The sequence below is a fragment of the Arvicola amphibius genome, chromosome 10 (genome assembly GCF_903992535.2).
Source record: "Arvicola amphibius chromosome 10, mArvAmp1.2, whole genome shotgun sequence".
NCBI classification, from domain to species: domain Eukaryota; kingdom Metazoa; phylum Chordata; class Mammalia; order Rodentia; family Cricetidae; genus Arvicola; species Arvicola amphibius.
This window is the reverse complement of record NC_052056.1, coordinates 66,370,514-66,396,605: the sequence shown is the minus strand read 5'-3', so window position 1 is coordinate 66,396,605 and position 26,092 is coordinate 66,370,514. Positions and strand designations below refer to the sequence as shown.

At 39.5% G+C, this 26,092-nt stretch overlaps 1 protein-coding gene across 2 annotated transcripts in view; it reads left to right on the top strand.

Annotated features, from left to right (window-relative positions):
- Positions 1 to 716: 716 nt before the first annotated feature.
- Ccdc50 (coiled-coil domain containing 50) overlaps positions 717 to 26,092 on the top strand; it is a 70,093-nt gene continuing 44,717 nt past the window's right edge. Inside the window, exon 1 of one of the 2 annotated variants that reach the window (XM_038344730.2) lies at positions 717 to 965. In XM_038344730.2, the coding sequence (XP_038200658.1) occupies positions 917 to 965 (49 nt within the window). In that variant the 5' untranslated portion in view covers positions 717 to 916. The remainder of the gene's footprint in view (positions 966 to 26,092) is intronic. The other variant, XM_038344731.2, reaches the window with a different exon arrangement.

Sequence of the window (26,092 nt, the reverse complement as noted above, 5' to 3'; positions counted from 1 at the left end):
AGGGAAGCAGTCTGCTCCACCCGATTTGGTCTCACACCCATTCTTTAATAAATATGCATGGCTCGTGGACTAAAGGACTGAAAGATAAGAACAGCAATGACACGAGTTTAGGACAGGAATGACCCCTTAGGAGGAAGAGTCAGTTCCTAAAGGAAAGTCCCACGCTGTGCCCATGGGAAAGGATATCCACAGGAAAGCTCGCCTGTTCCAGGGAAACACAAATTTCTGAATTACAGACCAATGTGTGGCATGTTGGCACGGTGGGAAGCCAGATACAAGTCTCTGTCACAGTCTCTCCAACCCAATACCACACATCAGATTTGGTAAACATTGGATTGGTTATTGCTGAACGACTATGACTCACTTCTCCCGGCTGGTTGTGAACACTCTTTTTCCAGAAGGGCCCAGAATTATATTAATTCAGTGTGCTTTAATTCAATGTGTTGTTCCCCCTTTTAAAGGTCCATAAATACATACATATATTTGCTCAAACCCTGGATACAAGAGAACCTGCTTGGCACTCAGTAATCATTTTACAGAAGTCTCAATCTCAGGCTCTCAGACAGGTTCTATCAGGTCGAGCTGGCAGGTGCAGCCGTCGGTCCCTTCCTCCAGGACACAGATCTGCGGCCCGGTCTGGGCGCGGCAGCCACAAAAGCGAGGAGGAGGAGGCAGTCTGGCTCGCACGCCCGTGCGTGCGGTGCAGCCCTGCAGCTCCCGCCCCCCGCCGCTGCCGCTGCCACCGCCGCCTTTCTGTCTCCTCTCTCCCTCCGTACTGGACTCCGGTGCATTTCCGGCCCGGGGGAATTGGGCGTCGAGCGGGCCCGGGTGCGCGGGTGGCTGCGGCCGGCCCGCGAGGTGGGCGTGCGTGCGCCGAGGTCTCCTCCGTGCGCCCGCCCGAAGCCAAGCGGGCGCCATGGCCGACGTGAGTGTGGATCAGTCCAAGCTGCCGGGCGTGAAGGAAGGTAGGCCGGGCCTCGCTCGCGGGTCTCGGGGAGCGGGGCTGCGTGGGGCGCGGGGCCGGCCACGCGTGCGGAGACCCGGCCTGGGCCGCCTGGGGCTGCGGGAGGTTCCACGGCCGGGACCGCGGCCCGGTTCTGTCCAATGGACGCTTAGTGTGGTAGAAACCACAGCCCAGTCAGCCTGGCCAGGGCCAGGGGGCGTTCGGAGTGGAGCCTTTGTTTTGAAACATGACCCTCTCCTTCTGCTCTTTCTGCTTCTCTCTTCTCCCTCCTTTCTGTCCTCTGCTTCCTCCCTCTTTCCTTCTCTAAACCCTCTTTACCCTTCTACCACAGTGTCTGGCTGGCTCTTTCACCTTCCAAGGGGTTTCACGTTGTAAGCTTGGCATTGCCCTAAGTGGATGGACCCCAAGTCCCCATAAGCATCACCCTCTTCCTTCTTTTTTAATAAAGACCAGAATGGAAAGGGTGGGGAGTCTCGTGACCCTCACTTTTCATGGCTCCCACATTGAAGTCCAGGAAAATAAGATTGCCTAGTCCTGGCCAGGCCGAGTATTGCAAAAAGCCTTCATCACACGCCCTCGGGCCTAGCATTTTTTAAGAATTGTTTTGGTTACTGGCTCCTCTTAAGTTCAGTTGTTGGCTCTCCAGTCTTAGGGAGTTCCAGACTTAAGCATGTCAAGGCCCAGAATGTTTAAGTGTACTGTGGTAAAGCCAGAAGTTGGCTGGGCCTTTGTTGTGGATCCCTTTGGTTTCTTCTGGGATCTGTGGCCAAAATGAAAACTAAGGAATTTGCTTTTTTCGAACTTTAGGTTTCCTTGCTAACTTAACGTGACGCAAATAGTCTTGCTCAGGCCAACCTAGAAATCCCAAGTCTCTTGGTGACTGTGTGGCTGCCTCTGCCCTGCAGTTAAAGGGAGTTCAGTGGCCCACAGTTCAAATTGTAGCTGGTTTGGATCTAGTCCTTTGTTTCTAAAGGGTAATAATGTCCTCAGGCTAAGCTTTTAGTGTGAGCATTTTCCCATCGTTTAGGTTCCTGGCTTGACTTTGGTTATTACCATTTATTTTTAATTTTTATTTATTTATTTTTTTTTTAGTCCACTGAGGCTAAGAAGCTGAACAATGGGGAAGGCAAATTGGTTCTTTACCAGGAGGCCTGTTGTAGAGCTTGTCTCTTCCAGAGTGTGTCCTGCTTTTAGATACGGGTTTTGTGTACATGTGTGTTGGCTGGTTTTATGTCTGAGGAGAAAGCCTTGGTAGTAAACTCATTGTTTGAGGGTGTGGCAGAGAGTGAGACTTGGAGTTCAAACAAAGCCTGATACACAAAGCTTCAGCCTCCTGGTGCTCTGCCTTCCCCCTTCCCCAACCGTCCATCTTGTGTCAGTGACCTGGCAAGCACTTTATATTTGTGGATGCTTTGTAAGCCTGAGGTCTTCTGATTTCTTACCAAGACAGGCCTAACTCCTGCTAGTGTCTGAGTTCACACTTGCCATCTAAAACTGTTTCCCATTCCCAAACACCAAGATTCTGGATACATTCAAATTGGTTTTCATTTTGGAGAACATGCTTGGCATTCCTGTTTACATACTCTGATAAACTGATAAGAACATAGTGTGGCTCCCTTCACATGGCCTTGTTAGATTAGAATTTGACACTAGCTCACTTTGAAGGTTCTGAAGCTGTTGGAGTCCTTGTCTTTGGGAAGACCTGGCTTCTCTGGTTCTAAGATCATCAAAGGATGGATAGATTTATTAGGAGCACCCCCACAGAGGGGAGATTTTGATCTCTGAAGTATTCAAGTCTAATGACTTGTATCTTTCTCTCATATAATGCTTAATTATGGCCCAGTTGCCACCCAACAATATCTTCCTCCTAATTAAAGAGAACTCGACGGTGCCCACGATGGAGCAGAGTGTGCCCTGACACTGTGCAGTCCTAAAACTCCAAGGGTCTTAGTCGTACTTTGCTTAATATATTGGCTCATGTTTTTGGATATCATTAAAAATATTCCTGTCTCTGTGTTTCCCACTTTTCTTTTGATTTTAAACCTTGGTGGCTTTTTTTATGTACAGTGACATCTGATGTCATGGGTGGTTCCAGTTGAGTCTGGGAAGATGTAGATGTGGCCTTTTCTTACTGTCCTTTCTTTAAGAGAGTGTAGGCCACTTGGAAACTGATGTACCAAGAACAGGTATCAGGGTACCATAATACTTCCATGAATTATTTCCTAGGTTAACATGTAATGTTTGCCTCTTTGGTTTTTATGGAGGTGAGAGCTTCCGTCAGGCTCTTTATACACACAGTTGGGATGTTCATACACTTTCAAAAGCAAATTAGGAAACAAAGACGACTGAGTTTATACAGGTGAAAAGAGTTACATCATTTAAATGTCTGTACACTCCTATTTCATAATCAACATATATTTGGAACATCCATATGCTTTTGTGATGGAAAATGTGTCTTTTCTTTTAGTGGTCTGCCAAATCTTGTTTTGTGTTCCTATTGTTTAGATGGCAAGGCTTATCATTTGCCACTTCCTTAATCTGCACCCTCCACCCCATTGTGTGCGTGCAAGTAGCAACATGGCTGACATTTAAAATCAGTGCACAGAGGAGTGACTTATTTTTAGAGTATAGGCCCTGTTTTCAAGCCAATTATTTTTATAATAAAAGATAAAATTCAATATAGTTTTAGAAATAGCTATACAAATAGTCATACCTAGAAAATGCTGGTTGATTTTCAGTCTGAGACTCCCAGGTGGCACAGTGGGGTAAATTAACACTGTAACTTCAGAACTTCAAGAGGGAGATAAAATAATGCCTGTTCTAGTAAATTACCCAGTAGCTCCAGAGATCCAACACGTAATGCCTGCCCTCTGGGCAGCTGATGTGGTATCAGCATTTGTCTGGTTCAAGGGAAAGTTTTCCTTTCCTTTTCTTCAAATTTCCACAGCAGATTGTGCTGATTTTAATGAGATTCTGATGAAAACTCTTTGAAACATTTTATTTACCTCACTGTATTCTCCACATCTACATTCATGGCTTTCATGGAGCCAGAAATGATGCAGGTAATATTTGAATATGTGAATGAATGAATAACCGAGTGAGTGAACATGTTTTAGATGTTCCCTGTCTGGTTTAGAGTTCTGTCTATACCATAACTCTTTTAGATTCCTTCTCAGACTATATGCTTTTAAAGACATAGTTCCTTTTGATTCTAGCACATACCAGTAATGCTTCCATTGAGTTTATAAGGACACACATACTTCTACACACACACACACACACACACACACACACACACACACACACACGTGAATATATATCTTGTAGAATTCATCTGATAAACATGTAAGTCATACAAAAGAAGAAATTTCTTGTTTTATATTCTGGCTTTGGAAATATTACTGGAATAAAAATATACTACAATCATTATTTTCTTAAGTACAAAGTGGTGTGACACAATTTGGTAACTGTATAGACAGATTTTTACAAAAATAAATTTTTTAACTCTAATATTTGGGTCTTTAGACTGCATGTATGTCTGCACTATGTGGGTGTTTGGTGGCTGTGGAGCGCAGGAGGTGGTGTTGCAACACCTGCAACTGGCATTACAGATGGTTATGAGCTGCTATGTGGGTTCATGAAATTGAATACAAGGCAACTGGAAGGACACTCAGTGCTTTTAACCTCTGAGCCATCTCTCTAGTCTCTAGATACAGATTTTCTAAAAGAGTCTGCCCATTGCCATATAAGGTGTGAGGGTAGCTGTATAATACAAGTGCCTTGGGCTACATGGCTGAGATCTAGACTGCAGTTTATAATATGTGGAGTTGTTCTAAAGAACCCTCAGATTTAACTGTTTGTGCTGTGCCTGTAATCTCAACAAGCAGGGGGATTATAAATCTGAGGGAATCTTGAGCTACACATAAGAGACACTTTCTCAGAACCAAAACAAACTTGTACACTTTTACAATCATATGTGTTCTAAAAGTACCTCTAGCTCAAAGCCTGTCCCTTTATTGTACTATGCAGCTAAGTTATAGTTTCTTGCATGAATAAGTGCATTTCGCCCAAATGGACAAGTTGTTTTTAAGTAGAAATCAACAAACGCGCGCGCCCGCGCACACACACACACACCCCCCACAATCCTCATGTAAAGAGAGTATAATTGCCATTTAGAAAATGTGAAGTTGACTGCCGTTTTTAAAAAGATAGAGTAGAAAACTACAACTATTTCTGTTGGCAGAGTATTCCTCCTCATTATGAAAATCCAGGGAGCAGAGATGGACATCGTGTATTAAACAAGTGAGGTTTTGTTTTGTTTTGTTTGTTTGCTTTTGGTTTTTTGAGACAGGGTTTCTCTGTAGCTTTGAAATGTGTTCTGGAACTAGCTCTTGTAGACCAGGCTGGCCTCGAACTCACAGAGATCCGCCTGCCTCTTCCTCCCGAGTGCTGGGATTAAAGGCGTGCACCACCACTGCCCGGCTACAAGTGAGGTTCTTAGTGGGATTTGTTGCTGGTTCAGTCTTCCCTCCTTTCCTGTCCCCTTTTCGTCTTTCCCTCCCACCTTTTCTTTCAATTGCTGTGTGGATATGTAAGTATAACTTCTGACGTGCTTCATGTAGTGTTAGCGTGTTTAAGAGTAGAGTGAGAATTATGAATAGTAAGACTGTCTCAGGGATTTTTCTGAGGAGTTACTTTGGAGATAATATTTTCCATGATGCTTCATGGGCTTTATTTTTTTTTTAACTAAACATTTCTTTTTCTTTTTAGCTCTCTTGTTTGAGCAAATAACTTATTCCATGGATTCCTGAAAGTCAAACTCCTGCCTCAGTGTTTTTCTACTTAGAAAAAAAATGCTTGTTTTTCTTGTATACTTAGCCTTCATGAAAGGGTTAATGTTTAAGGATATAAGCTGTCTAAAATTAAACTTCTTAGGGAAGTAAACTCAAGAGAAATCATAGTTCCTAGTTTTTCTTTACTTCCTATGTACATTTTCCAGATGAATGAATTTTTCTTCAGTGACCAAAAGCACTGTTAGTGCCATTAATTGAAGGATTTTTTTTAACTGGTGACACACTTAAAGATGTCCTTGCTTCATAAATAGACAATTAGAACACCTAGATCTTTGATAAGACCTACAAAGGATAATTGGTTTTTTATCCAGATGTTTGAAATAAGAAACTAATATAAAGGAGTGCTCAGATACAGTTTTTTTTGAAAAGGTGACAAAAGAATTCTTCTTTCTGACACAATTTCATTTAAAACACATTCACACAAACATGAAGGTGTGTACACCAGGTAGCTGGTGAGCATAGTGTCATGAAAACCTTACTTTTTACATAGTACTTGTTTACATAGTACTTCCCCTTCTTTCTTTTTCTTCAGTGGAGTTCATTAAGTTATGATTTATATAGGATGAAATATCATTCTTCTTAGTATATGGCTGTGAAGAGCTTTAGAGTCTATTTAAACGTTTGCTGATTTTTGTAATTAGACTTATTATTGAGCTTGGACAAATTTCTATACATTCTGAAGGTGCATCTTTAAGACATCCAATTTACAAATGAAGTCAGTTTTAAATCTTTGTCTAATATCACAGCATTGTACGCAACATTATTAAATACTTCTATGTAACCTTTTTAAATGTTGCTGTCTGGTACCTCATCAATTACAAACAAAAGATAACTTTTAAATTTTGCTCAGTGGAACTTGCCTAAGATAAATATTGCTTAAGATAAAAATTTCAGTTACTAGTGTGATTTTACTTTGATATCAAACCCAGGGCTTTCTATGTGCCAGGCAAACATTCTACCACTGAGCCTCAGACCTAGTAGCTAGTCCCAAGAGACCCAACTTTTAAAATAAGTTTCTCATTCTTTTAGCTTATTGCTTGAGTAATTGGCTGTCTTCATAGTCTCTTATGTGCATTTGCATAGATGAAGTGCTACTTCAGAGACTCAGTCAGTGGTGTACCTAGACCAGTGTGCCACCAAACCTTGAAAGCTTTAAGCTTTATATATGATAGATGCTTGTAATCCCCAGGAAGCTCCTTAGTGACAGATATGACAGATAACTAGTCAGGTTACCACTGCGCTTTTTGCTTTGTCTTTTTAAAGGGAGTCTTCAAGCTGGGGTTAAGGTCCCTCGGTTTGCTCTAACCATGCATATGGTAAAGTGTGAAGAGCATCAGTCTGTGCTGCCCTCTCCTCTGTCTCTGTGTTCACAGCTTACTCAGTCTTGTTTCCTTACCTTAGAGGAACTCACAATTTACTTTAAGAATCACATTCTCTAACTTTGAGGACACTGGGAAATTAAGTAGAGAAAGATGGAGAAAGGACTCAATTAAGGCTCTGTTCCTTCCCATTTATAGTTCTAATCTGTGCTCACATCTGGGCTAGCAGCTCTTTTAGAAAGTGTCATTGTCTTCATTTATAGGTCACATTCAGGCTCTGCCTACAAAATGTTTCTTGTTTTGTTAGTGATAGCTGGATTCTAAGTTGAGGTCTGCTTCTTTTGTTTCTCCAGATGTCTACGCTGTCTGGCTTCATAATTTTAAACTGTTCTGTACTGTATATGCAAGCCATTCTTTTGTTGTTGTTCTGTCCTTTTACTGAAAATAGATTCTTTTTTAATATATTATATTCTGATTATAGTTTCCCCTTCTTTTCCTCCCAGCTCTTCCCTACCTCTTTTGTCTTCCAGGTCCACCCCCTTTTTCTTTCTCGTTAGAAAAGAACATGCTTCTGAGAAATACCAACCAAACATGACAGGTTGAAATATAGTGAGATAAAGCAAAATCATCATTTTGAAGTTGGACTCGGCATCCTGAGAGGAGGAAAAGAGTCCCAAGAGCAGGCACAAGAAGGAGATACACACTCATTCTCACACTCTGGAGATTCATAATAAATAATAAATAAAAAATACAAAATAAAGCTAAAAGCTTTACTGTACGCAGAGGACCTGGTGCAGGTGTAGGTAGACCTGTGCTTGCTGCTCCAGTCTCTGAGTTCATGTGTGCCTTAGTTTACTCGGTGGGCCTTGTTCTTCTTGTTCTCCAACTCCTCTGGCTCTTACATACTTTCTGCCTCTTTTTCCTTGTGGTTCCCTGAGTTCTGAGTGGAGGGATTTGATAGAGATATCCCAATTAGAACTATGTGTTTCAATGTCTTTCCCACTCTCTGCTTACTATTTAGCCATGGGTCTCTGCATCTGTTTCCATCTACTGTTGGAGGAAGCGTCTCTGATGATGACTGAATAATATAGCAGAATATCATTAGGAATCGTTTCAGAATGTCACTAAGATTCATTTTAGTGATGCTTTTTTTAAAGACCTGTACCTGTGGTGTTTGTTTTATCCTACGTCTTTGGGCTGTCTAGTCTCTTTTCTTGGATACCATAGAAGTGTCGGGCATAGGTTCTGTCTTGTAGAGTGGGCCTTAAATCACATCAGACATTAGTGACTACTCCCACCACCAGTCTGTGCCATCCTTGGCCTAGGATATTTTGCAGACAGGACAGATTCTAGGTCAAAGGTTTTGCGGTGCGTTGGTATTTATGTATTTCTTTTGGTTGCCTGAAGAGTACCTTCCTGCACTTGACAGACTACTTTTGGTTGGTGACTCTAAAGGCCGATGGCTCTAGGTTGCTGCTTCCCCCAAGGCCGCTGTGCTGTCCTGTCATCCATCTTTTGCTCTTGGGGCTCCTGCACCTAAGGCTGCTGGACCCATGCATGCTGCCCATTCCCTTGCTTTCGTGTGCTTTCCAGGTGGCTAATGGCAACATCTCTTGTCAGGCATTCCGTATCAAGGTTGTCGTCACCCATCCTGGTTGGAACGGTGAGCCATGAGTATGTTTTGTTGTTTTTAGCTTTGTCGAGTTGATATTTGAAAGCTGGTAACAGAAAGCGGCATTGTTGAAAGACCAGGGATTTGATGATTGGGTGGGATCCTTGTTAGATCCTTTCTGGATGTGTGAACGCACAGCTTCATTGGCTGGTCAAACCTGAAGGAAACCAAGACTGTCTTGAGGGTCATGATTTATTTTGAAATTCAGAGTTATTAAGCGAAATGTAAAGTGTACACTATAAATGCATTAGACATGATTGAGGCTTCATGCATTCAGTACCAAGTTTACAAAGACTCTTCTTACTGTTTACTCTCTATTTATGGGTTTCCCTGTGTGTTCCCTAAAAATGTGGGGAGCAGATTTTGAACTAATTTTGTCATACAAGAGTGCTAAGAAATGTGCATTTTGATTCTTCTTTAGTAATATGTAATATAACTATCATTTTTATTTTTATTTTAAGATCAGGTATAGGAGGCTACTCCTTTGCTGTATCCATTTCTACTTTACACTTTTCTTTCTTTTTTTTTTTTTTTTTTTTTTTTTGGTTTTTCGAGACAGGGTTTCTCTGTGGCTTTTGGAGCCTGTCCTGGAGCTAGCTCTTGTAGACCAGGCTGGTCTCGAACTCACAGAAATCCTCCTGCCTCTGCCTCCCGAGTGCTGGGATTAAAGGCGTGCGCCACCATCGCCCGGCTCCTTACACTTTTCTTGTAACCCAGCCACCCCTAGAATTACTTTGTAATACTTGGTTCAGCTTAAGAGTGCATTCAATTTTACATCCGTTTGCAGTGTAAAAATTCAATTCTGCTGAGAAGCTTCTTTGTAAAGGAAAATACTTTGTACCTAGATCTGTAAAACCTGGCTTTGTATGTCTTCTTTACTATATTGTATTACTCTAGTACAATGGTTTTCAAGCTGTGAGTCATGACCCCTTTGGGGTCGAATGACCTTTTCACAGGGGTTGCCAAGACCATCCGAAAACATAGATATTTACATTGTGATTCATAGCAGTACCAAAATTACAGTTACGAAGTAGCAAGGAAAATAATTTCATAGTTGGGGGTCAGCACAACATGAGGAACTATTAAAGGATCATGGCATTGGGAAGGTTGAGAACCACTGCTCAAGCAACTCAGAGAAATCAGTCCCATCTTTTGGTTCCCGCTTCCTTATCTTTTCCTCACATAATGTTTACTGGGCCACACCTGTGAGCTTGTTGTGAGAGTACCCTAGACCTTGACATGTTGTGCAATGCGGTGGGACTTTCCATCTGGTGATGCTGCTGGCTGGGTTTTTTCTACTCTTGCCTGCATTGTCTTTGTGAGCCCTAACCTCTGCCCTCTGCCTGGAGTTTATGTCTTCACTATGCAGATGGAAGCTTTCTCCATTCCTAACACCTGGCCTACCTAGCTTAGCTCGAGAAGTGATTCTCTGTAAGCCTGAGCTGCCTCTTTCCCATGTGTCTCCTGAGCTCCCTTTGAAGTACCTATTCCTTGACCAGCCTGCCCCATTCTCTGAACAGTCAACTGTCTGTTGACTAGGCCACAAGCGGACTAGGTTTTAGGGTTTTGTCTATTAGATAGTACTCTGGAAAACTGTTTCCCGCACAGGATGATCAGGTGTAATTGAACTGTTGCCAGGGTCCGACCTAGCATTCTTTCATGAGCTCACTAGGGTAGCGGTGGGAATGAGGGTTAAATCATGTTTACTTTCCTTATATGAATTCTCTCATCTCTGAGATATCTAAAGGAGTTTTGTATTTGGGTTTGTTGCAGGGAATAGTCTAATCTGTTTATAGGTTGATGTTAGTTTTGTGAGTCCCTGGTAAAATACGTATATTATTCAGGAATTGCTGTGCCAGCTTCATTGTTGAGGGCACAGAAAATACAGTTTTAGATGGTGCTGCACTTAACTCTGAGTTCTCATGTGTGCTCTTCCCTCCTTTAGTTGATTTTTAGATAAAGGACATTAACAAATAACATTCAAGTTAAACAGGCCACTTTTTTAAAAATAAAGAGAGATAATAGCAAACATAAGGAAAAAGTTATGTGCAGTTTTTAAGTTTGTAATGGTTTAATGATGAAAAGAAGGGGAAAATCATAATTCAAAGTAGCCCAAAGGTTTTTGCTTTAGTTATGTTTAATTTGTACTTAAGAATGATCTCATTCAATTTAAGTGGAAAAGGTAAAATCAGCACTACTTTAAACACACAAACACTATAAATATATCTGAGAATTTCTTACATGAATACAGTATATTTTGATCATACCCACTTCTTCCCTTCCAGTTCTTTTCAGACCCTCTGCTCTATCATATCCGCTCCCAACCTCATGTCTTCCTCCTCATTTCTCCTTTTCTCATCTTCCTTTTTAAACTTGTTTCCTTTCAAAAGAATTATTTTTATTACTTTTGATTCTGTGTATATGTGTGCATCGGTGTTTAGGTGAGGTGACATGCATGTGGGTTCCTTGGAGGTCAGAGGCCTCAGGTGTTTCTAGAACTGGAGTTACAGGAGTTAGGAGTCTCCTGGTGTGCGTGCTGGGAACTGAACTCGGGTCCTCTGCAGTAGCTCATAACTGATAAGCCTTCTGCCCTTTTAATAAGAGCCAAATTTGCACACAGGGCAAACATCCATTAGGGTAACCAGGTGTGTTCATCTTCTTGCAGGGTGAGACATGAGGATCAAGCTTCCTCTGTCCATATTAGCTACTCAGTTTCCCCTGCACCATTTGTGTCTCCTCTTCAGTGTGTGGTTTTTATTACTATAGGTGTGTGTTCTTATATCTGGGTCCTTTGATCTGTGGGTATGTCTGGATTGTGGCTGTGCCATGTTGTTTTTACTCCTGCGGCAGTGTAGCTTTAAAACAGGGATGCAGACTCTCCAGCAGGGCTGTCCTGCTCAGGACAGTGTTGGCTAGCCTGGGTGTTCGTTGCTTCTCTATGGATGTTAGACTGAATTTGTTTGTTGGTTTTTCTATTTCTATGAAGAATTGTGATTGGAATTTTGATGGATTAGCGTTGAATCTGTAGTTTGCTTTTCACAATATTCTAACAATTCATAGGGTCATTCATTTTGTATTTTCTTCAGTTTCTTTACATTTTAAAGTTATCTTTCATTTCCTTGCTATGTTGTGGTATTTTATTTTATTGAGGGTATTGTGAATGGGATTATTTTCTTGATTTTTCCCTCAGTGAATTTTGTCTTTGTCTTTTTGTTAGTTTTGTATCTGCTCACTTTGCTGAAGGTGTTTCTCAGTTCTAGGAGTTTCTTTGGGAACTTGGAATCTCTCATGAATAGACTTTGACTTCTATTTCTAATCCGTTTTATTTTCTTCTCATTGTATTTCTGTAGCTGGGAATCCATGTGGTTTATTGAGTAGAAGTGAATAGAGTGGTCCCATTATCTCTGATCTTAGTGTCAACGCTTTGATTTTTGCAATTATATATGATGATAGTCATTAGTTTGTGATATAAAACCATCATTGTGTTTAGATATGATTCTTGTATTCCTAGTCTTCCCCAGGATATATTTTTTTTATTATAAGTGGATGTTTTATTGTATCAAAGGTCTTTTCCATGTCTATGAGGTAGCTATGTGATTATTTCTGTTCTTGATTTATATAAATGAGTTACACTCACATCCCTAACTTGGTCTTTTGGATGTGTACTTGAATTTGCTTTTTTTTTTGTTGACAATTTTTGCATCTTTGTTGATTAGAGAGATTGTGTTATAATTGTTTATGAAGTGTTGGTATGGGGTGATACTGGCTTTGTAAAAGGATTCGGAAGTGTGCCTCCTTTTCCATTTTAAAGACTAAATTGTGGAGTATTGACATCAGTTCTTTTTCAAAGGTCTAGTAGAATTCTGTACTGAATTAATCTAGACCTGGGCTTTGTGTGGTAGGGAGATTTTTATTACTGCTTTTACCTCATTGCTTGTATAAATCTGTTTAAATTATTCACTTCATCTTGGTTTAGTTTCCGTAGATCTCCACCCATTCCTTTAAATTTTTCAGTTTAGTGAAATGTAAAGTTTTAAAGTATGTCATCATGATTTTTTGAAACTTTTTGGTGTTTTTTAATTTTTCCTGTTTTATTCTTAATCCTTCTAGTTTATGCCTTCTCTCTGTCTTTCTTTTGGTTGGTTTGTGCAAGCCGTTGTCAGTGTTATCTTTTCAAAGATCCAGCTCTGATCCATTGGTTCTTTTTATCGTTTATGTCATCTCTATTTCATGAATTTCTGACCATATCTTCATTATTTCTGCCTGTCTACTGCTTTTGGGATTGATTTGTTTTTGTTATTTTAATGACTTAAGATTGATTACAAGGTGATTTAATTCTAGGAATTTAAAAAAATTCTTTCTTGATTCTTCTGTGTACTATTCATCATTCCGGTGTGTTGTTCAGTTTCCATGAGATTGTATATTTCCTGAAGTTTCTAGTCTCATCTCATTGTGGTCAGATAGAATACATGACATTACTTCATTATTTATGGATTTGTAGATACTTTTTGTCCCATACATGATGTGCTTTAGAAAAAGTTCCATGGGCTACGAGAAGAACACGAATTCCTCTTGCTTTCTTGTCTGAGTTTTACCCTGTGCAATTTTTTTCCCCAGTCCTGTACTTGTCTCTTTTGGAATCCAGCTCTATTTCTGTGTGTGGTTTCATATGGAACTCCTTGGCACAACTGTGAGCTCGAGATAGCTGATTGATGTGACCCTGCAGGGCCGTCAGCCAGGATAGCTGTGTGCTGCCTAAAGCATTGTTCAGAGCATGTGTTCACTCCCCCAGGTTTTGTCATCCTTGTTGGGGACAACAATGGTTCTGGAAGCAGCCAGTGTGGACAGATTCCATAAAACTGACACTTGAACTGCTTGGTAGATTTTACCGAAGAGCCCTTTTGCCCAGTGTGCAACTAACTGCATATCTGAGTTTGCCAGATTCTGCACCTGTGAGGCTGATGTGTTTGGTTGCAGTCCCAGCAACAAGTACCCTTGGTAGAGCACAGTTTTCAGTCTGGCAGCAGAGAAATTTTCTTAGGGCGTTGATCAAACGGATTCTGGGGACTAGAGAAGCAGCCGATAAAGAGAAAATCCTCCTTGTTCACTCTGTTTCCTAACAGTGATCAGCCACTCATTCTGACATGGCTTCTAGTTCACTATCTTACCTGGAAAACAAAAATGTTCTATTTCTAAGGGTACATATTAGCCTTTTTAATTCTCTAAATAATTCTTATTTATTTTTGGTGGAGGGGATTGAACCATGGACCTTTGGACATGCTAGGCAAACACTGTACTACGGACCTGCCTGTCAACCCTTCTTTCAAATAATTCTTATCTTTTATGTAACAAGTGACAGTGTAGTTTAGTAGTAGAGCTTTTGTCTTGGTTCCAGAACCTAAAATAAAACAAAACGAAAGTACCTTTAACACATTTGTATACACACTCACACACACACACACACACACACACACGAACATGGACACACACTACCACGCACACTCTAGAACAATAAAAGTTCTACATTCGAAAGGTATATGAACATCTTGTGTTCTTTTTGTTCAAGATGCAGGCAGCCACTTTCTGTACAAGATTCAAGATGCAGGCAGCTGGCTATTTTTATGTCACTTTGACACCAGCTAAAACCACTGGGGAAGAGGGAGTGTCCATCTTTAATCCCAGCACTCAGAAGGCAGAGGCAGGCAGATCTCTTAGATTTGGGGCAGCCTTGTTCACTGAACAGATTCCAGGACAACCTAGGCGATACAGAGAAGCCCTGTCTCTAAGAACCCAAAAAGAAAAAGAAAAAAGAAGGAAGAAATAGGAAGAAAATGCCTCTACCAGATTGGTCTTCGAGCAAGCCTGTAGAGCATTTCCTTAAGTAGAGACTAATGTGTGGGGAAAGGCCCAGCCCAGTGTAGGTGGGGCCACCCCAGAGCAGGCCATAGGAACAAAGGCAGTAAGCAACACTCCTCCATAGCCTCTGTATTCATTTCTGCCTCCAGGTTCCTGCCTTCGATTCCTGTGCTGACTTCCTCAGTGATGGGCTGTGTGTGCCTGAGAGTTTTAAGAAGAAATAAACTCTTTCCTCCTCAGTTGCTTTTGGTTGTGGGGTTGTCACAGCACTCAAAACCCTGCGAAGACAGCCGTAGTGTAACTGAGCATCCGGCCCCAGGAAACCTCTGAGCAGAAGGTGCAGCCTGCATTTGTAGTCACCAGGCATTGGTGACTGATAACATGGTCTCCCTTTAACTGATAGTGAAGGCCTTGTGAGCACTGCTGGCTGGAGAAGGAGAAGCTTGCCAAAGGATGGTTATTGGACGGTTGCTGATGAAGGAAAGCAAATAGTTGTTGCTTTGCTTACTGGAAATAGCTTCACAGCAGCAGTGTGGAAATAGTTATTTGGTGCAGGACAAGGTTAGCACATCAGTTAATGTATGTGGGTAGCTTCATGTAGGCTGCAGTGGGACAGATTTGTAGCATTCTATTGAATAAACTTTGTTTCCTGCAGCTCTGTCTCTTGGATGAGTTCCTGGGATAATGTAGATTTCCCTCCACAGTGCAGAGTATGTGGCTCTTAAGTGAGAAGGAGCCTGTCAGAATTCACTGTTGATCAGATGGCAGAATTTACACTAGACGTCTGGATGTTTTCTAGGAGCAGATGTGCTTACGTGTTACAATAAGGCCATTGTATTTCTGCATATTGGTTAAACAATATCATGTTTCTTACAATTAAAGATATAAATGGCATATAGATTATGTAGAAAGTTTCCATTATAAAACAATTAAAGTACAAAAATTATGAAAATCCATGTAGCTTTAGTCACACAACTTTTTCCTGTACATTTTAAAGTGTTACTTGGATTTTGCATGGCTGTGCTTATAAGTATGCAATTCTAATGCATTTCAATTGTGTTGCTTTGATGATTGTTTTATTTCACAGACTCTAACTATGTGGCTTTCATAGAGAATGTTGCATTGCTTTGTTAACCTTATACATTTGTCTGTGAACGTTTGGAATGGTGAGACTAATCAAACATTTAGATATTCTGCTTCCCCTTCACTTCTACTTACTTTGTTTTGGAAATGTGCTATCCTGTTGGATGTTAGTTACAAAGAAGTTCTGTTTCTCTCCCCTCATAGTAATAGCTGAGCGTTCACTAAAAATAAAGAACTATCAAACATCCACCCCTGGAGCTGGAGAGATGGCTTACCAATTGAGAGCATTTCTACAGATTTTTAAAGGCCTGTAGTGACTGCATCTTCCAGTTTAGAAGCCTAGATCTGGGTCACTAGTGGGTTAATAACACCTGTCTAGAAGAGATACTTAATAGAAAATAAGCAATTATAAGATGTTATTAACTTTGATGATGCCAACAATAATAATAGGCTTTACTGAATTACTTCTTGTTAAATGGCAAGTATTTTCTTTACCCTTCATATGGGCATAATTTATTTTATCTTAATAAAACACTTCTTGCCCCATTTTAAAGAAAATATTTTGTGGCTATAAAGATAAATAATTGTACATACTTATATCCTTGTGTTGGATACATGGATACAAAATATAATGATTAAATCTGAGTAAACACCTGTCCAAGTATTTATCAAAATCCTTTTAGCCTATGAAAATGCTCATTTTATTGCCATTTTATGTGGAGTTTTGCTGCTTCATAATGCACCAGATCCCTGGTACCTGAACTTAGCACCCACTGAACTGTATTCCCCAGAAGAGAAACATGAGGTTGAGGTTCCCCACATGAGAACAGAGAGATTAAAGAATTTGCTGAAGGTTTTTAGCTGATGACTAAGCAATATGTGACTCCTGGTCCGTGTAGCTCCGAAGCTGATGTTTTGTCTGAGAAATAATAAACAAAATTCACAACATATCCACGTTGCTACTCTGTGCTGTTTACCTTGGATCTTAGCATTCTTACTGGAATCCACCTTTGATTTTTGCTTTTTCCTTCATGGTAGTAGCTGACTCCCAGCCTTTGTTAAGAAAAGAAAGCTATCAAGAATCCTCATGTGGGGCTGGAGAGATAGTGTAGCAGAGGGCCAAGGGGACATAGGTAAGATTCCTCTCACCCACATGGGATGGGAACTCACAGCTGTCTTTAACTCAGTCCCAGGGAACCTAAGTCCTCACGGCCCACTTAGGCACAGTATATGCGTATTGTATACATTCTAGAAGAAACACTACACCCAAATTTAAATATCATACATAATTTGAATACCAATTAGATGAATAAGGTTTTCTCTCTTAAGAAATAAACAAAATAAGAACAAAAAGAAAAATTTAACCTCACTCAATTTACATAATCCCTTTCTAAAGAACTTTGTTCATTTCCTAATTTTTTGTCTTGAAGTCTTGTGGTCATACTGGGAAACACAGCCTAGTTTCCCCTTTGTAATTATTGCAGGGTCTCTATATAGACTTTATTTCTGGAGGAGGATATCTAATTTTAAAGTCTGACAGCCAGGAAAGTTGGTCTGCTATGTGTGGATACGTACATCATTGTGAGACTTCGTTGATTCTAGCAAGGTGCCCAGATCTTGGGGTATCTTCTAGGTACATTTCTTACCCATAACCACGACTTGTTTCTGAGATGTGATGATATGTCAGAGGAAACTTGTGGGAATCTCAAGACTTATATGTTTCTGACTTAATTATTATTTTACATACACTAAGGTTACTGGAAACTTGTGTAGATTCTGACCAAGTTACCGGAATGAAATTGTGCATTGTACATTTTATGGGAAACTTTTTTAGGAATATTTTCACTTTGTTTGCTTATCTTATCATCTATAACTGCAGTAAAGTTGAAAGTTTTTAGTATCAGCTTTTTTATTTTTAATGAATTTAATTTATTAATGATAATAGGGGAAAACATGTTAGTCAAGTATGTACTTCTAGAAGAGAAACTGAAAGTGTACAGTCTGGCTCAGTATAAACAAGTCTTGTAGGAGCTAGCACTTAAGGGAGCTCTCTTGTTCTATGAAGCCACAACCCAATAGTTTTTTTTTTTTTTTTTTTTTAATTTTCCCTGGTAAGTTGGGTTGGATGTGATATTTTGGGTTTTAATGAGCACCACTAGGTTTATTCTACAGAAGTTTAAGGACGTGAGTGGCTTTTCTTTCTAGGCTAAGGCAAACAGAGAACTAGCCGCCAAACCATATGAAACGAGCAGAGTGCCAGGGAAATGGCACTCGGAGAGTGAAACAGATCACTGGAGTTCCTTTCGAGATAAATGAACTCAAAGTAGGGTAAATAGATTCTTATTGTCTGGGTAATTTTAGAGGAAAATGCATTTTAAAAAACTTTTGTATGTTATTGCTTATATAATGTCATGTTCTTTTGAGGATGCCCTATGACTGACAATAGTCTCTCGTTTTCTAGACCACGAGACTCTCTATCAGAATGCATGCCTTTAAAATAACAATGCTTTCCACTACTTAAGCACTTATTAGTGGTTACTTCTCTCATATTGCAGATGAGTAAACTTGTGTTTACACTTATGTGTTATCAGAATATTCGATTAGAGAATTGTAGAGCTGGTCATTGTTACCCCTTTCTGCTTGCCTGTGCATTGTGTATTCATTGAATGCCTCCTAGAACCTCACAGTGTCATACAGTAATGTATACGAGTTCCATCTTTTTATAAAGATGATTAGAAAATTTTATGTTGATCTGAAAATAATGGACATTTTAAAGTAGAGTTGATTCCATTTTAGTAATTTTTATGATAGAATAATTTAGTTAAGTTCAAATATTCTTGGATTGTTATAAAGTAGATCAACCATATAAAATGTAACTATATGTAAGGAATGCAGGGAAGACAATAACATTTAAGAGAATACTTTTTCAGTTGTGATCAGTTTGATTTCCAAGGCATGTTGAAATTCATGAGTATACACATTGGCTAATCTGATTTCAAGGTCCTTGGGTGTGTTATTGAGTGAGCCCAATTAACCACCGTGAATGCCTGCTCTCTTTTCTACTTGGGCCTTGTTTACTTTAACTTTGTGGTTATATCTGCAAAGTGATAGCCTCAGGAATATAGAATGACTCTTTTCCTTTGTATCCTCCTGAAGTTACCAACACTACCATCCACTGACAAGCTAAGGAACAAAAAGACAGGAAAGATCTCAGGATTCAAGCATCTGAAGCTAAATTGATGGCTAACATAAGAGCAATAAAGTGCTAAAGACCCTTAATTGCTTATAATTGCAGAGTGATTTAAAAATATTTGTTAAAACAGGTGTACTTTCACCTGGATATACACATACTGACACATATCTGCACACTTATGCACATGTGTACACTTAAAGGTGGTGTTGGTTTTAGACATTTAATGTTGTGGAGCCTAATCCAGGTTCAGGTGATCCATTTAAATGAGCGCTGTCCCACCTGTCCAGATGTAATTATTATCTAGTACACGGTTACCCAATAAAACATCCTTGGTAATGAAATTCTATATAAAGTATATATAGCATACTATATATAACTATTTAGAACCACTAGTCCCATGTAACAGTTTGGCACTGGAAACATGGGTCATGGCACTGAGAACTCAGTTTTAAAATTTTGATTATAGTTAACTCAGGCTGAACTAGATACAAGTGACTAATACTTGTGAGAAAATACTGTGTCCCTAGGTCAGAGATAAATTCCTCTTCAGTAGACCCATCAGCCCGTGGTTTGCACCTCTTGTCTGACTGTCAGGTTTGGGCCATATGGAATACACATCACTGCAGTGTTACAGGGGCCGTGACTGCTGGACAGACTCTAGGAAGGCAGAGCTCAGCCATCACTTTGGTAACCTTCTGACTGAACTCTCTCCCATGAGAAACAGATGTGTTGTTCCTGGAGTCTCTGTGTTGCTATCAGTCTCTGCAGCTGCATTTTCTGAGAATAGATAGGATCTAAAATGTAACTTGCTTAGGGTAGTTTTTAGATTGTTGCTACTGCCAACAAATGCCATAGGTTCATTTTTTTTTTTTTTTTTTTAATAACAAACGAAGTTTATAGAATGTGTTTTCTAAACTTCTAAGGGCAAGTTACTGGAATTTTTTTTTTTTTTTTTAGAAAAAGTGTTACTAGTTTGAGTAAGAATCCTTCTGTCTCCCTGCTGCTTCCTCCAGAGTTTCCCTGCTTCTCTGAGCCCTGATCATTCTCCATCAGATGGAAATTACTGACTCAGCGCTTTCCTCTTTTAGTTCCTTACCCATGTACTCTGTGGTCTTGATAATGAAGTAGATGGCTTATGATATTAAAGGAGTACTTCTGATTTGATGACTTGTATCATCTCAGCATTTTCAGAACTGCTGGCCTATAATCTGCTGCATATGTGGTTAGCTAAGTTTTGCTTGCCAAGTAAGTGGTTTACATTACTGGTTTTACACTTAGCTTTGAATTTGGAGGGGAAAAAAATTCCAAAGCAGAAATTTACTTTTATAAATTTCATAATAGTAAAAATGTTTAAAAATATCTCTCCTATGCTTAACCTTGTGTGAAGTGCTAGTGAGTGAGTGTGTGTGTGTGTGTGTGTGTGTAAGAGAGAGAGAGAGATTTGTGTGTGTGTGTGAGAGAGACAAATCTGTGTTTGTGTGTATCTTGTGTGTGTCTGTGTTGTCTATGTGTTGTGTGTCTGTGTGGGTGTGTGTGCACTCGTGTGTGCACATGTTTAAATCCATGCATATTATCTTTCCATTCTATAATTCTGTGCTTTTATTTAAGTTCTAACATGAGTTTACTTGCATAGTTTATGCTAATAGTTTTTCCAAGTGAAGAATAGTCTTTAGTTTTCTGATAAGAATGAAATAATCTTAGTACTTTACCATTGCTGCTTTAGAAAATTTATGTAAATTTTATTTTTATTTGTATTTTTTCATAAAACACAAAAGCTCTAATGGAACAGTATATATTAAATCAATAAAACCTTATGCTGAACCTGATATTTTTAATGAGTATTTGTTGCCTTATGTTTAGATATTTAATTTAGATATTTAAATTATAGTAAAAACATATCATATTATGTATGTATAAAAATACATCTTACTATAAAATTACTTGAAAGGATTGTAAGTATCCTCTTTATGGAAAATAATTGGTAAATAGAAATGTCCCAATTGGTATAGAATTTCAGTTACATTGTAATCTTCCAGTATATTACTAAGATTTTTATGCTTTCTCTTTCTGGAACATTCTAAAAATCAACTTAAGTTAAAAATCAGATATTTCTGCTGTAATTAAAGTATTCTGTAAGGCTCTCCAAGATCACTGTTGGGCTCTGATTGTACCAGTGTGTATGTGTGGTGTGTGTGTGCAGACATACATTCATATATACATGCATATATACATACATACACATGTGATATTATCTCTTAGACCATTGGTTCTCAACCTTCCTAATGCTGCAACCCTTTAATACATTACCTCATGTTGCAGTGACCTCCCCAACCATAAGATTATTTTCATTGCTACTTCATGACTGTAATCATGACTGTAATTGTGCTACTGTTGTGGATCATAATGTAAGTATCTGTGTTTTGCATTGGTCTTAGGTGACCCCTGTGAAAGGGTCATTCAATCCACAGGTTGAGAACCACTGTCTTAGACATATTAGTCTAAAATTCTTTAGTTCTATCTCTCTCCTGAGGAGAGATTCTTTGGCATGAAATAGAGGGAAGTGGGGGGCCGTTGTAAGGTCCTAATTTCCTTGATTTTTTTTTTTTTTTTTGTGCTCCAATAAAAAAATGACTACAACGTTTTGGGTCCTAACAAGCACCATGGATGACTTAACCTTACTGCTTTTCCAGAGTGCATTGAGAAGGAGTCTCCTTGGTGGTAGAGGTATACTCCAAGGAAAGACTGTAGGAAAGTAAATTACCTCCCATCTGTTCTATTGGGGGATTGTACAAATGCATATATAGACCATCTTTCCTGAAATTTAATTTCCTTCTCCAGCCCAAAAAACTACCCATATATTTGTATTATTCTAACTAGCGTTTAATATTATCAGTCCTTTCTGATATTCAGAAATGCATATTATTTATCTCAGTTCAAACTTTATCACACTAATATTTGAGACCAGAAGAGGTGAACTTCATTAATGTTCGTTTGTTTGCTGGGTGATCTTGCTCAAGCCACTTTATTTTGTTTCAGTTTCATCCATAAACTAAACGAGCATGTCAGTAAACCTTGATTTATAGATGGTTAGGAGAAATAATCATGCAAGTCCTATAAATGTGAACTTGTGACTGTCACACATTCTCAGTACAGACTATGTTTGGAATATCCTCATTGAGTGGATGAAAGCAAACAATGCCAAACCCTCTCTCAAAGGAATCAGTGAGTATCCCATCTGCTGCTACTAGTACTCACTTAAAAAAGGACAACACATACAATTCTATCATTTCATAAAAGGGGGAGTTGAAAGAAATAGTCTCTAGTGAACGTATTAGTAGTCTAAGCAATTTTATGTGGCAGTGCTTCTTACTTGTGTGGATAGGTTGAATAGTGCATGCACGCACACACACACACACACACACACACACACACACAAACACCCATGTATTTACTATAAATATATCTATTCACTCTGTAGCCACACTAGAGTGAAAGGAAGAGTTCTTACTGAAAGAATATAGTTTAATTAAACTTTGAGCAGAATTAGCTTAGAAGATATCACTTTACTCTTTTGAATCTTACTAAGCCTTTTCTTACCAGTGTAAATAAATGCTTACTAGTTGGCTGAAGTTTGAGAATGAGTTCATTTGTTGGAAAAGCAAATGGAATTTCTGCTTGCACTTTGATGTGTTTGTGTGTCTGTGCATGCTTGTGGAGAATGTGAGGGGACACCCTTCTTTATCTACTACAAAAGGTAGGAGAATCCAATCACTTATGCTCTGTCACTTCTAAATTTCTCAGTAATAAAAAGGATACATCCTTAACACAAGTTTAAAGTTTAGTTCACAAGCAAGAAACATGTTTTAAGTGTGTTTTTTAAACCAACACTTTAAAGCATTTTATGTAAAATACAGACTAATTTCTTTCTCTATTGAAAGAAAACTGAGGTGGTCATAATCTGTTGCTATTAATGGATAAGAAAACATTTTAAACATACTGTTTTAAGACTTTACATTTGCTTTCTTTGGGCTGGAATTCTAATCACTGATAGTCAACTTTTAGAGTTGTTGATAGAGGAATAAAGTTTCTTCTTTGTGACTGATTGTCAAGAAGAGGATGGGTGGCATGCTATTTGCATAAAAAGTAGTTCTGTAATTATGTGTTTGGAAAGCCCTACAATTATTGTAGGGAGAATTGGGACACAGGCAGTGTCTGAAGCTCAGAGGTGAAGCTGGTGAGTAGATCTGTTTGTAGGGACAAATGATGATAAAACAAGAAGAAACATGTTAGTGATTGAAGAAGAGAAAAAGAAATAAAATTATAAAGGGCAGATTTGATTGGCTTGTAGTGGAGTCTGTTGTAATATCAGGGAGTTTGTTTTTGGTTTTGGATGCATTTCATATAAAAACTGCCCTGGGAATGCTGTTGTGCTTGCCAGTGCATGTGCTAGTGTACACAGGGTCTTTACAGCTCACTACACTGCTGTGATTCCTAGACTTCTATACATCAGGACGTGGAACTTGAGGAGATCCTAAGCAATTTTGTGTTTTGCTTTTGCTTTTTTTTTAATTGGTTTTAACTTTATTTTGAAATCTATCTTTACATGTTAACTTAGAGTTCTTTGGTTTTATACACAGGAGTGGTATTAACTGTATCATGTGGCAGTTCTGTTTTTAGTTTTCTGAGGCATCACCACTGATATTCTTAGTGGCTATACATATACTATTATATTCTATTTATTAATGAATCAAGTTTTCATATACTGTTCTAATCACGGTTTCCCCTCCCCTGTGGTCATTGACTCAACTTGATATAACCATTCCTAACGCTAGAAGTTTCACTTAGTGGTGAGAGATGTCTAGTTGGGGCATTGTCTTCCCTGGGCTTTGGTGACTCCATTCATATCTTCATATAATTTATATATTGGACAGCTTCTACAGTAGCACATTTCCATATGACCCCTCCAATGACCTTATTGTTAGTTATCCTTCATGTTCTCTTCCTGACCCCTGTCCTGCATCCCCTTTCCACTTAACCCTCCTACCCAAGTCACACCCTTACTGCATCTCTCCAGTATACTAGTTCCCTCTCCTCGGGGACCCTCCTTCCTTCCTGATCCCTTACTCTACACCTAATCTTTGTGATTACAAGGATTGGATCATGCTTACCAGAGACTTAAAAGCTAATATTCACATAGAAGAGAAAATGTACAATACTTGTCTTTTTGGGTCTGGGTCACCTCACTTAGGATGCATTTTTCTAGCTCCATACATTTACCTGCAAAGTTAATAATTTTGTTTTCTAAGCTGTTCACTAGTACGCCATTGTGCATATGTTCATGTTCATTGTCTACTCATCAGTTGATGGACATCTCTGATTTCTGGTTCCTGAGAATAGAGCAGCAGTGAACATGAATGAACAAGTTTACGTTCCTATTTGCACGGTGATGTAGGATTATTTCTTGTAGCTTCACCATCTCCACCACCCTTTGTTGTCATTTGTTCTCTTGATGGTAGCCATTCTAACAGTGGTGAGATGGGATCTCAGAAAACTTTTATTTACATGCCTGGTGGCTAAGAATATTCAACAATTTTTCAACTATTAGATCTTTGGATTTCTTTTTAAAGGCATCTGTTCACCTCACTGGTTCATTGGTCCATTTACTGACTGGTTCTGGTTGACTTTTTTTGCTTATGGGTTTAGATGTGATCTCATGTAGCCCAGGCTTTTCTCAGACTCATGGTGAAGCAGAAGATGACCTTGACTGTTTTGATCATCCCACCTCTATTTCTTGTGCTTGGATTACAGATGTATGCAGTGCCTATAATCCAGGGCCTTGTAAGTGCCAGGCAAGTGTTCTACCCGGTGATTACAACCCTAGCCTCTTGGATTATTATTTGTCAGCTTTGTATGTTCTGGACAGTAATAACCTGCCTGAGGTATACCTGGCAGAACATTTTCCGTAGGCGGGGTTCGGTTCTCACTTCTTCTGTAGTTTGCTCTTTTCCATTTGTCACTGCCTTCTTAGGGAAGTATTACACTTCGGGGCGGTGACTTCTGGGTATGTTCTCTTTTCAGGACCCCACATCTCAAGATGTTGCCTACTCATGGACCTTGAAGTCACACCGTGTGACAGAATAGTTCTTCTCCACTGCTGATCCATCACTTACTTCAGTAGCACTTGAGTGTGTGCGTGCTATGGGCTTGTGTTGTTCTGAGTCTGGTCTCTTCACCAGGTCTCCCTTGGATGAGGCTTTTTCCCCCTTTGCTCCTCCCAGGGAACTATGTGCTCGACGTGTTCGGTGTGGCTGCTCTTTGCAGGGTTGCCTTTCTCATTTCCCATACATTTCAATTGTCCTGTCACCCTCCGCCTGTGTGAAGGCTGGAAGCTCTTCCTCTTCTGTTTGGAATAGTCTGCTCTTTCTTATACTGATTTCATTAGCTGCTTCACTTGGAGTGCCTTCTAGTTAGCACTCTTTCCCAGAATCGTCAGCATTTTGCAATTGCTCAGCATCCCGTAGTTTTTCTGGGTGCATACACTGTGTAGAGAAGGTGTGGAGATAGCCCCCACACAGTCCTGCCCTCAAGACTGCAGTTTACGAAAATGCCTGGCGAGTGAAACTGAATGCAGCAGTGTGAGTAGTGGGACGTTTAAGTTCCCTCACCAGTGCTTTGCCATGTGTGCTTCAAGATGAGCTGGGCTGTCAGATTGCTCACTTCGCATGGAGTAGGACAGAGAAGGGTCAGAGGTTTCATCTGTCTTCTGAACTTGGCTGTGAAGTATTTTCTCCAGTGCCATTCAGGTTTACAAAGATGTCCACATTTCTAACTGCTTCAGCTTGCTTGAGAGCAGTGATACAGCGAACTCAGGAAGGCCTTGAATGACAGTGCAGTTGGCACAAAAGATTTGTACATCAGACTAATAATATTTCTTTCTAAATGAAATTATATACTTGGAAGCTGTTAGAAAACTCTGTAAATTTGGGATTCCATGTTAATCACGTGTTTGACAGCATACCTCTTTGTGGATGCACATGTACACTTTCTACGGTCTTCTTTTCTAGTGTAGTCATTCTTTGTAGATACCAATTCAGCCCCTGCAGTAAAAAGACTTAAGACCAGTTATCAATGATTAAATATATTTCAAAAGAA